At 38.9% G+C, this 12,394-nt stretch overlaps 1 protein-coding gene across 1 annotated transcript in view; it reads left to right on the top strand.

Annotated features, from left to right (window-relative positions):
* The first annotated feature begins 1 nt into the window (after position 1).
* vegfd (vascular endothelial growth factor D) overlaps positions 2-12,394 on the top strand; it is a 32,418-nt gene continuing 20,025 nt past the window's right edge. The window contains exon 1 of the mRNA XM_002942563.5: positions 2-725. Coding sequence (XP_002942609.3) covers positions 645-725 — 81 coding nt within the window. The 5' untranslated portion in view covers positions 2-644. The remainder of the gene's footprint in view (positions 726-12,394) is intronic.

The following is a 12,394-nucleotide window of genomic DNA, read 5'->3' as shown; positions in this document are numbered from 1 at the left end:
GTTGTCAGAGTGCTCTGTGTATTGTGCATGTCCTGTAGGCTCCTGTAATGAAATGATACATATGTGGAACTTCTTTCATGTAAAGCCGTCCAGCTGGGTGTTTTACGCTCCAGGTACCCTGCTTTGCTCTAACAGAATTCAGCAGTGCCTCCTCTGCTTGAACAGAGGAAGCCTATTGGCTGTCGTAATTTGCAAAGGATTAAATGGGAGAGGAGCCAAAGTTTGTCTGTCTTTTCTGCCAAGGTCTGTATCAGATTTAAGACACATGCTTCCTTGAAGGTTGCGAAGAAAGTTGGACTACGAATCTGGATTACTGTTTTTTCCCTGCTAAAAATACCAATTTCTCACTTGCATGACGGAAAAATACTGTAGCAATCAGGGGAGATAAACTGCCACTAGATTTCTGCGGAAAGAGAGAAGATTCTCAAGAAACTCCCACTTATTTTGTTTTAGACATTTGCCCCTGCGTCATCTGCCATTTTCACTCTCTGAAAGAGAAAACCACGGGAATCTACACACTTTCTCTCCCCTCGATTATTGGGTTGCTTCCTGCACTGTTCCCCTTACTCAACATGTACATTAAAATGGGCATTGGCAGCTGTATCCTATCCAGTGTTTAACTGCTGGCAACGCGCTGTACCAATATGATTAGACCGTGGGCCATTGCAAACCTTTTAGTGTTTTCTTTGCATCTTCTTCAGGGATTTGACAATGAGAATATGAAGGTAAGGAATTTACTGCCCTCTCTATATTCTGCCTCTTGGTTCTTACCCCAGTGTATTGTGCTCTTAACTATGCTTGCTATTTATATATTGTGAGTACTATGATACTGAGACAGGTATGGGACCTGTTATTTAGAATGCTGGGGACCTGGGGTTTTCCAGATAAGGGATCTTTCTGACATTTTGATAACCATACCATTAGTTTGCTAAAAAATCATTAAACATTAAATAAACCATATAGGATTGTTTTGCCTCCAATAAGAATTAATTATATCTTAGTTGGGATCAAGTACAAGGTACTGCTTTATTATTACAGAGAAAAAGGAAATCAGTTTTTTAAATGTAAATAATTTCATTATAATGGAGTCTATGGCAATCCTGTAATTTGGAGCTTTCTGGATAAGGGATACCATACCTATACTGCTTATATAATAGACATTTGCAGAAGGTTACTTTGCAGGTGCAGTGTATTAGTATGTACATTTCTCCTGCCTTCACGTTGCATGGCGAGTGTCGTATAGCAGTTAGAAGTATGGCACATAAATTATAAGTATTTTCAAGCATGCAGAATATAAATAGCACAGTATCAGTAGCCTGTAGCATGTGCCGGTGTCCCGCATCCCGGAAGAAGCTGCAGTTTTTCCATTAGCCCTCCTCAGTGTCTGCCTAGAAATTAGTACTGGACTGTGCAAAACCATACTGAGGGGCAAAGGCTTCCATATCTGATCAAATCAGTATGTGATGACAACTTTTTAAGACCTAGATACGGTACAGGTAGGGGATCCATTATCCAGAAACCTGTTATCCAGAAAGTTCTGAATTATATGAAGGTAATCTTCCTATAGACTGCATTATAAGCAATTAATTTTTAAACAATGATTTCCTTTTTCTCTGTAAAAAGACAGTACATTGTGCTTGATCCCAACTAAGATATAATTAATCTTTATTGGAGGCAAAACAATCATAATGGGTTTATTTAATTTTTAAATGATTTTTAGTAGACTTGGAGCATGGAGATCCAAATTATGGAAAGCCCCGTTATCCAGAAGGCTACAGGACCTGAGCATTCTGGATAACAGGCCCCATACATTATAGTATTATTATTAATACCTATTTAAAAAGCACCAGCATATTCCCACATACAGATTACCAGTAAACATTAAACATACAGATTACCAGTACAAGAGGTGGGTGTATACATTAAACATACAGATTACTAGTACAAGAGGTGGGTGTATAAATTAAACATACAGATTACCAGTACAAGAGGTGGGTGTATACATTAAACATACAGATTACCAGTACAAGAGGTGGGTGTATACATTAAACATACAGATTACCAGTACAAAAGGTGGGTGTATAAATTAAACATACAGATTACCGTACAAGAGGTGGGTGTATACATTAAACATACAGATTACCAGTACAAGAGGTGGGTGTATACATTAAACATACAGATTACTAGTACAAGAGGTGGGTGTAGACATTAAACATACAGATTACCAGTACAAGAGGTGGGTGTATACATTAAACATACAGATTACTAGTACAAGAGGTGGGTGTAGACATTAAACATACAGATTACTAGTACAAGAGGTGGGTGTATACATTAAACATACAGATTACTAGTACAAGAGGTGGGTGTAGACATTAAACATACAGATTACTAGTACAAGAGGTGGGTGTATACATTAAACATACAGATTACTAGTACAAGAGGTGGGTGTAGACATTAAACATACAGATTACCAGTACAAGAGGTGGGTGTAGACATTAAACATACAGATTACCAGTACAAGAGGTGGGTGTATACATTAAACATACAGATTACTAGTACAAGAGGTGGGTGTAGACATTAAACATACAGATTACCAGTACAAGAGGTGGGTGTAGACATTAAACATACAGATTACCAGTACAAGAGGTGGGTGTATACATTAAACATACAGATTACTAGTACAAGAGGTGGGTATATACATTAAACATACAGATTACTAGTACAAGAGGTGGGTGTAGACATTAAACATACAGATTACCAGTACAAGAGGTGGGTGTAGACATTAAACATACAGATTACCAGTACAAGAGGTGGGTGTATACATTAAACATACAGATTACTAGTACAGGTATAGGACCCATTATCCAGAATGCTCGGGACCAAGGGTATTCCGGATAAGGGGTCTTTCCGTAATTAATACCTTAAGTCTACTAAAAAATCAATGAAACATTAATTAATTAAACCCAATAGGATTGTTTTGCATCCAATAAGGATTAATTATATCTTAGTTGGAATCAATTACAAGGTACTGTTTTATTTCTACATACAAAAAGGAAATCAGTTTTAAAATTCTGAATTATTTGATTAAAATGGAGTCTATGGGAGACGGGCATTCCGTAATTCAGAGCTTTCTGGATAATGGGTTTCCGGATAAGGGGTCCGATACCTGTACAAGAGGTGGGTGTATACATTAAACATACAGATTACCAGTACAAGAGGTGGGTGTATACATTAAACATACAGATTACCAGTACAAGAGGTGGGTGTATACATTAAACATACAGATTACCAGTACAAGAGGTGGGTGTATACATGTTCCTGAAATCAAGGTACATTTTTGCCTTTCCTGAGGCTTCAGTAGCAGTTTGCACACTCCTATTCTCATGGTCCTTGTGTGGCTCAGGTCCCTAGTGGGCCCCGTCACTATTGGACACAAGCAACCTGCCTTGCTTCATGTTCATTAGAAAGCACCAGAACATTAGCCAGTAACCCTTTCCTCGACGGGCATCTTGACAAAGCATGTGTGACCCCCATTCACAAAAATCTTTTTTGCTTCTTGTTCATCAGCTCTCCAGTCTGGAATTTCAGCAGCTATCTGGTTTGCTAGGGTCTAATTTAACCTAGCAACAGGCAGTGGTTTGAAAGAGAGACAGGAATATGAACAGAGGAGGGCCCAAATAGAAAGATAAGTGGTAATAAGTAACAATAACAATAAAACTGTCACCTCACAGAGCCCTAGTTGTTGGCTGTGGGGTCAGTGACCCCCGTTTGAATGCTGGAAAGAATCAATAAAAAATAAAACTTGGTATCAAATTGAAAACTTGCTATGAATAGGCCATCTTATAACATACTAAACGTTAACCTTTTAAAGAAGAGATTTTTCATGAGGAACACCGCATAGATAAACTGAGTAAAGTTGGTCATAAGATGAACCACAAGGTAGGAACACTTAGGGGCTGATTTACTTACCCACGAACGGGTCGAATGGAGTCCGATTGCGTTTTTTTCGTAATGATCGGTATTTTGCGATTTTTTTCGTATGTTTTGCGATTTTTTCGGATTCTTTACGAATTTTTCGTTACCAATACGATTTTTGCGTAAAAACGCGAGTTTTCCTATCCATTACGAAAGTTGCGTAAAAAGTTGCGCATTTTTCGTAGCGTTAAAACTTATGCGAAAAGTTGCGCATTTTTCGTAGCGTTAAGTTTTAACGCTACGAAAAATGTGCAACTTTTCGCGTAAGTTTTAACGCTACGAAAAATGCGCAACTTTTTACGCAACTTTCGTAATGGATACGAAAAACTCGCGTTTTTACGCAAAAATCGTATTGGTAACGAAAAATTCGTACAGAATCCGAAAAAATCGCAAAACATACGAAAAAGTCGCAAAATGTTCGTTTTCAAGTCGGAACTTTTCCAATTCGGGTCGGATTCGTGGGTTAGTAAATCAGCCCCTAAGGGGCTGATTTACTAACCCACGAATGGGTCGAAATGAGTCCGATTGCGTTTTTTTCGTAAAGATCGGTATTTTGCGATTTTTCGGATTTTTTTGCGATTTTTTCGGCGTCTTTACGAATTTTTCGTTACCAATACGATTTTTGCGTAAAAACGCGAGTTTTTCGTAGCCATTACGAAAGTTGCGTAAAATCTTGCGATTTTTCGTAGCGTTAAAAGTTGCGCAAAAAGTTGCGCTTTTTTCGTAGCGTTAAAACTTACGCGAAACTTCGCACCTTTTAAGTTTTAACGCTACGCAAAAGGCGCAACTTTTCGCGCAAGTTTTAACGCCACGGAAAAATCGCAAGATTTTACGCAACTTTCGTAAAGGCTACGAAAAACTCGCGTTTTTACGCAAAAATCGTATTGGTAACAAAAAATTCGTAAAGACGCCGAAAAAATCGCAAAACATACGAAAAAGTCGCAAAATGTTCGTTTTCAAGTCGGAACTTTTCCAATTCGGGTCGGATTCGTGGGTTAGTAAATCAGCCCCTAGGGCTCATTAATCTGTATCGGTTTCTGTATCAGACCCATAAAAATGTCTTAATTCACCAAAAAACAGTGGTGCTCATTTATCAACACTGGGCAAATTTGCCCATGGGTAGTAACCTTTGGCAACATATCAAATTGTTGCATTCATTGTTCTACCTGCATCTATCTGAGAAAAGCCAATCACTGGTTGCTATAGGTTACTGCCCATGGGCAAATTGAATTTAGACTTTTCTATGAGTCTGATACAGAAACCAAGATTAGATTGTGAGCTCTGCAGAACACTGGTCAATTGGGGTTGATTTAAATTGGTGTACAATCTATAGAATAATATGTAATATGTAAAATTTAGCAAAAACATAATCTCAGTGAATCCAAGACTTTCTTTACTGAGCAAAACTGGCTATGTATACAAATAAATCATTAACATAACAAATAAAAAAAAATCCCATGACGTTACAAGGTGGTGGTCCAATCAACTCTCCTATTTATCCATGTGGTAAACTGAAACCATGCTTCTGTAAAGCAATTGCTTTAGTGTATATGTATCAGCTTTGTATGAATCCCATTGAGCACATACATCTCACTGCACGAGTGTCCTATGATTAATGCTGTTAGTGCATGACCCCTTAACACGTTCCAAGTCTTGTTGACATGTCTGGGATTTTATTGTACATATAGTAGTATCTTCAGAACATCTGGCACAATAAACATTCCAGACGTGTGTGCCTGCAGCCATCCCACTCATTACCAGACCCTGACTCTACTAATGGGAGACATTTGGGATTCTTTAGAATGGCTTTGCGTAACATTTCAGGAACCATTCAACATTACAAGGCTAATGTTCAACAATTTTCTGTACAATGACTGAAAGCTTAGGAAATAGGATTATAGTGGGACTTCTTTCTACATCCCCATTCCTGAAGGAGGTGCCTCCCTTTATTCTGTGTGACACAACTAGCAAGTAAGTGCTTCAGCATGAACAGATCTGGTCAAACAGTTGGGACTTGGACCTTGCTGCCCGACCAGATCTGGAAGTGAGAAATAACTGGAGTATCATATACAGTATCAGTAGTATTTGCTTATTTGGATAGCATCCAGTTGTAAAGCCCATGAAGCCTGTACAAGAGAAAAGTACACAGAACTCATTTATAGAACTTCCAGGCTGATCCCATAATTATGGTCCCCACCCCATATGGAAACCACTGATGGACATGCATTTCTATTAAATGGAAAGATGTCTCAGACACATAAAGAATATTTATACAGTATATTTATATTCTATTGCACGCTCTGCATAATTACCATATTTATAAACCCGTGTATTTGAATAACCTTAACGTATAATAAAGTGCAATAATATAGTGATTTTTTTATGCTTGCTCACTAGTCGCGACAGCATTTTCATTGAATATTTGGAGGGCCTGTGATTGTGAGGGCCTGTGATTGTTTACAGTATGAACTGTTATGAGGGATAGCGAGGCGCTGAGCAACCATTAGCCAGGCAGGGCTTGTGGGTATTTCTCTCTTGCCCTTGACTCTACATATAGTTACATATTATTAACATTTATTTATAAAGCGCAAACATATTCCACAGCGCTGACATAGTCACATAGGGTTGAAAAAAAGACCAGAGTCCATCAAGTTCAACCCATCCAAGTAAACCCAGCACACCTAACCCACACCCACCAATCTATACACTCACATACATAAACTATATATACAGTAAGGCACTGACCATCCGTTAGCCAGGCAGGGCTCGTTGGCTTTTTTCTCTGTTACCGCCAACAAATCTGCTCGTACCACATACCTACATTTTTCCTGTCTGTTTCTACTGATTTGGGTAGTGGATAACTGAGCTCACACTATTTTTATGGAGCACATTTTTATTTTAAGTTGGTGAATTAAGGTTTATGATTGTCCCATCCCTTCTCCTGCTTAATAACAGGGTGGTACATTGTGCTAAAGGGTTCTAGTTTGACTACTGTCTCTCTGTTGTCAGTTCCTGCTGCCTGAGCTAATTCAGGCCCTGTACTTTCAAGCGTAAAGAATGGAGTTATTCTAAAGGACAAACCTGGGAGTAGCGCAGCGGCACATGGAGTTGGGATTAGCACTTACAGAGTCTGTTTCCACTCATCCAGGTTACTGGTCGGTTTATGCAGTGGGTTTCATAGAGTCCCCCTGAGTGACTGACAGATCTTCCTGCTCACTCAGATCCAATCACCCTGACAGGTCCCTTCTGCCTTTTCCTGTCTAACATACAATACTTTCTCTGATCTTACCTAGTTACAGGATTTCATACAGCTTTCATATAGCTGATAAATTGCAGCTCTCTCTATGAAAACTTGCTGGCTGTATTTTAAGTGACGACTTCTGTTTGAAGTTGCTTTTTTTTTACAGACTTTCAGATGTATTTAATCAACAACACATATTTAGTGAACACTCAAATTAATAGGAGACAGACAGGTATGGGACCTGTTATCCAGAATGCTCCGGACTTCAAGTTTTCCGGATAAGGGTTAAGTCAACAAAAAAAAATTTAAGCAATAATTAAACCCAATAGGATTGTTTTGCCTCCAATAAGGATTAATTATATCTTAGTTGGGATCAAGTACAGGTACTGTTTTATTATTACAGAGAAAAGGGAATCATTTAACCATTTAATAAACCCAATAGGGCTGTTCTGCCCCCAATAAGGGAATCATTTAACCATTAAATAAACCCAATAGGGCTGTTCTGCCCCCAATAAGGATTAATTATATCTTAGTTGGGATCAAGTACAGGTACTGTTTTATTATTACAGAGAAAAGGAATCATTTAACCATTAAATAAACCCAATAGGGCTGTTCTGCCCCCAATAAGGGGTAATTATATCTTAGTTGGGATCAAGTACAGGTACTGTTTTATTATTACGGAGAAAAAGGAAATTGTTTATAAAATGAGAGATGGCTCCTGTAATTCAGAGCTTTCTGGATAAGAGGTTTCCAGATAACGGATCCCATACAGTAATATGGATCCCATGTAGTGTAATAATATAGTATAATAATAAAGCTAAAAGACATTAGGAGTGAGCATAGGGGGTGCAACAAGAAGGGATAAATTAGAAATCCAATACTGCAGTGTCTGTATTGCTTTAATCACTTAGAGAGCTTGTAGTTGTAGTTGGAGTGAAGGCAGAAAAGCAGGCTGCCAGTAACACACAGAGTGCATAGCACACAGCACTGGGAATACTCTGATATAGCTGCTTGGCTTCTGCCTTTGCTTATCCATAACTGCGCAGAGACGGCCGCGTCGTGCTGTACAAAGGGCGAGACGGCGGCATATGAAACCAATCAGTGCGCATCATGGGCCACGTTTCTTGCACGACAATAAATAAAGGCATCAGACAGCTGCCATGAGCTGCTTTCCATTGCTCTGCTTCAAAACATGCGCGTCCAATTTGCACAGTGCAGGGGGTTCAAATGAAATAAGTATTGTTTTAAACTGACACCAAGATACTACTTGTTTCCCAGAAATCAGCAGCAATACACCCACATTTATTGAGTATAGCAAAGCAATATTGTATAACATTGGCTTGGGATCTGTGCTGGCATCTATCCCTGTTGTGCTTTGTTTCTATTAGCACTTCCAGAGGTTTTAACTTTAACACACTTGTCATTGTATCAGCCTTAGTTACAACAGTCTGCCTATGGCCATAAGTCAAATCCTTGAAATCATTTCATAACTTTTATTACACTGAATTTGAATGCTCATTGCCCTGACAGTGGGGTTCATTTATAAACACTGGGCACATTTGCACCTGGGCAGTATCCCATGGCAACCAATCAGATGTTTGTTTTTTTATTGTCAACTTGCATGGGTTACTGCCCAGGTGCAAATTTGCCTAGTGTTTATAAATGAGTCCCATGTTTTAATTATGTAAAAATACATTGTACTGTTATTCCAGAGGCACAAATACAGAGGAAGCATACCCTGCAGGGGTGGCCAGGAGTGTAGGGGGCCCAGTAAGGCCCTACTTAATGAGCAATTTCAATATATCTTGGTAGACTGCATCTATTTAACAATGTTTTGGGGCTCTATATTGAACTTGTTTTGAGTCTAGTAACATCTAGTTACACCACTGTGTAATTCCTATCTATATTTTTACCCTATGAAGGCTACAGTGTATGTATCCTGGGGTAACTAACTTTCTACATTACATATTTCATTCTCCAGTGTAATACATATCTGCTAGTGCAATAAGCATAATTACACAATGCAATGAAATCTGTCCTAATATGACAGCGCCACTGTGCCCTCAAATTCTAGTAATTAATCCTTATTGGAGGTAAAACAATATTATTAGGTTTAATTCATGTTTAAATGATTTTCTAGAAAACTTATGGTACGGAGATCCAAACACAGCCACATGTGCAGTTGCAAATATTGTGCTTATTGTGCCATATGACTCACTGAAACTTGTGTATTTAAGTTTATTGCATTTTTATATATATTGACTGAGGAAATTTCTCTTAAAAGGCATTGCATGGATATACCAATTTGGTAGACACCAATCACTAACCTGGTCAGCGTTTCTTTGCTCTTAAAAATGCACCAGGGTATTTTCAGTAGACCTTCATGTGGCCATATTTGTCCATATTCCCAGTGTTTTCATGTGCAGCCCTTGGCCAACAGCTTGTGTAGTGGCTTTGCCAGGGTTATCGTACTGGGCATGACTAAACAAAGATGGCTCTGCTGTACTGAAAAGAACTAGCCAAGGTACAAGGTTAGCGAATTACATTCAACAGGACGGGGGTGTCTAACAATTTGGTGGCTGTAAATTTGTCTTTTATTGCCTTCAAATAGAGTTTTAAATCTTAAAAATGAATGCAAATATAAACAGAGGGGAACCAATAAATAAGCAGAGTCCATTATCCTTCGATCACAGGTAGGCAAACCACCACTCTTGCTCTATTTTATGAATTATGGATCCAACTGCCTGTAAGAAGCATCTTAAAAACATCCTTTGTTTACTGGTAAGTGGAGCTTGAGATTCTAACATTGGAGGAACTTGGGGGGCCACAGTGCCTAACACCCCACATGCTCAGTAGGGGGTGCTGGGGGATGTAGTTGTGGAGACCTTTGCCCATCACTGTAGAGCTACATGACATGCTAATACAGCAGGGATTAACCCCTAAGCGTCATTCCATTACATGAGCGCAGTTTGCGCAGCCGACGCTGCCTATAAGAAAGCACTGAGGGCAGCTGCTGGCCTGGCCGGCCTTATATAGTGTACAAAGCTTCCCTGCGAGCCTCAGATCCCTACCACATCATAACAAAACAACAATTTTAAATAGATTACATTTGTTCTACCACATTTTTTCGCTAAATTCTTTCCACAAGCATCACGTTCGTGGTAACCTTCCAAGAAGGCATTCCAAAAGAACCCGGGGCATATGGTACATCTTAACATTCTACAGAAACTGCAGTTTTCATGACAAAAAAACATAACAACAGTCACTCATAAAAATGATAATGCCTTTAATAAACAGCAGGACTGGGGCTTTCTGGCAGCAGATATATCATTTAAAGGGCCCTTGTAGCAAAAAGCAATGCTGCTTATGTTGAGAAATGCTGAAATGAAACGAGATGGGTTCAGTGTTGCTTGCAAGTGGTACTGTTCTGTATGATTGTTACTCCTTGTTTATATAGGCTAATAGGTTACACAGCGCTTTACAGAGGTTGTTCATCATGCTTATCAGTCCCTGACACAATGGAGCTTACAATCTAAGGTCCCTGTTATACTCACACATACTATTCAAGTTATATTCAAGTTATATACTAGTTTCCAGCCAGGACACTATCTGCAGGGAGTTGATATGTTTTTAACATATTTGCATGGGTTTTCTCTGGTTTCCTCCTACACAGACAATTTAATTGGCCTCTAAAGCACACAGGCAATATTATCGACCTCTAAAGCACCAAGACAATTGTAACGGCCCATTTAATTGACCACTAATTCTAGTACAATTTCTGTTAAGTGAGGGAGAATGGTGCTTTATAAATAAAGAATAATGATAATTATCAATCCCACGGCATCAGCTTGTTGTACAGGTTTAACCTCAATTTCTTCTAATGTTTGGATGATTTCCCTTGACCCCTAAGCTTAACATCTCAGCAGCAGCCTAGAACACACTGAGCATGTGCAGTGCCACTGACACTAAAAAATGGCCTAACAAGATCCAAGATGGAGAGCTCCTGTAGACAAATTGAAGGCATGGATTATTCCAGTTATAGAGCTGCCGAACCTTTAGGCTGGTGCAGTAAGTTTGGCATATAACATACAGCATTTGTGTCATATTCTCCTCAGGGTTCAGTTATCCTTTAAAAGGAATAAAGTAATACTTTGGTGAGGGATTAAGGTTCTATATTCTGCAAGTCTTAAACAGGACAATCTTATTGTAACAAGTATTTTTGAACCATTTCTTCAGCAACAGATACTCATGAAGCAGACTTTTAATGCAATCATTAGTTTTTTACTTGGGGCATTGATGCATTAACAAGTCAGAGGAATTCAAGCAACTTTGGTTCTGGCCAACAAACAATTATCCAAAACCACTGTTGGAAAAAACCATGAAACCTACAGTGTGTGGCATGGGTTATCTGGCATGGGTTATCTTTACTGCTATATTGCTTCCATTACTAGCATATCAGCACCCTGCGTTGATCAAAGCATAGAAGCCAACTGGGGATATACTAGAGACCTGTGCTGCCAGGGCTAGACCCCCAGTACTGAAATAGATATTAACATTAAAGTCACTAGTAGTAGTTTTTGCTTTTATTCACGTTATAGAACTCTGATATGGCATCCATTATACTTACATTTCACAGCAGGGGGTATACTGTATGTATGTATAAAAGACAAGCTTTCTGGGAAACTCTCATGTAGAGTTCTGTATAACAGTCATACCCCATTATCTTTTCTAAATTTGATCATAATATCTGCAGTTCAATAGGTTTGACAGAAGTCTAGATGGCTAGAATATGGGGCTGTTGTGTTTGATCTGTATATTTTGTAGTATATGGAGGAATCTGTACTCTCTATTTTAATGTATAAGGTCATTGGAAGTCACCAAGACATTCTGTCACTAACTATAAAAGAATGTGTACTCTCATAAAGGTTAAGGGACTCTAAGGTGACTAGTGATGAACGAATTTTCTCGGCAGGCATGGATCTGCAGCGAATTTCCGCATTTAACATTGGCAAATTGTTTCATAAAACGTTTGTAAAAATTCGCTGCGGAAAAATGTGCCACGTGTATAAAGATTTTGTTGTGTGTCAAACTGGGCACGGTCGCGTCAAAAAAGCGCAGGCGACAAAAAAAGACGTGGGCAACCAAAAAAGACACGAGCAACAAAAAAAATTGTGCGAC

Source organism: Xenopus tropicalis, chromosome 2 (genome assembly GCF_000004195.4).
Source record: "Xenopus tropicalis strain Nigerian chromosome 2, UCB_Xtro_10.0, whole genome shotgun sequence".
In the NCBI taxonomy this organism is placed as follows: Eukaryota; Metazoa; Chordata; class Amphibia; order Anura; family Pipidae; genus Xenopus; species Xenopus tropicalis.
The sequence above is the reverse complement of the archived record's forward strand: the minus strand, read 5'-3'. Positions and strand labels throughout refer to the sequence as shown.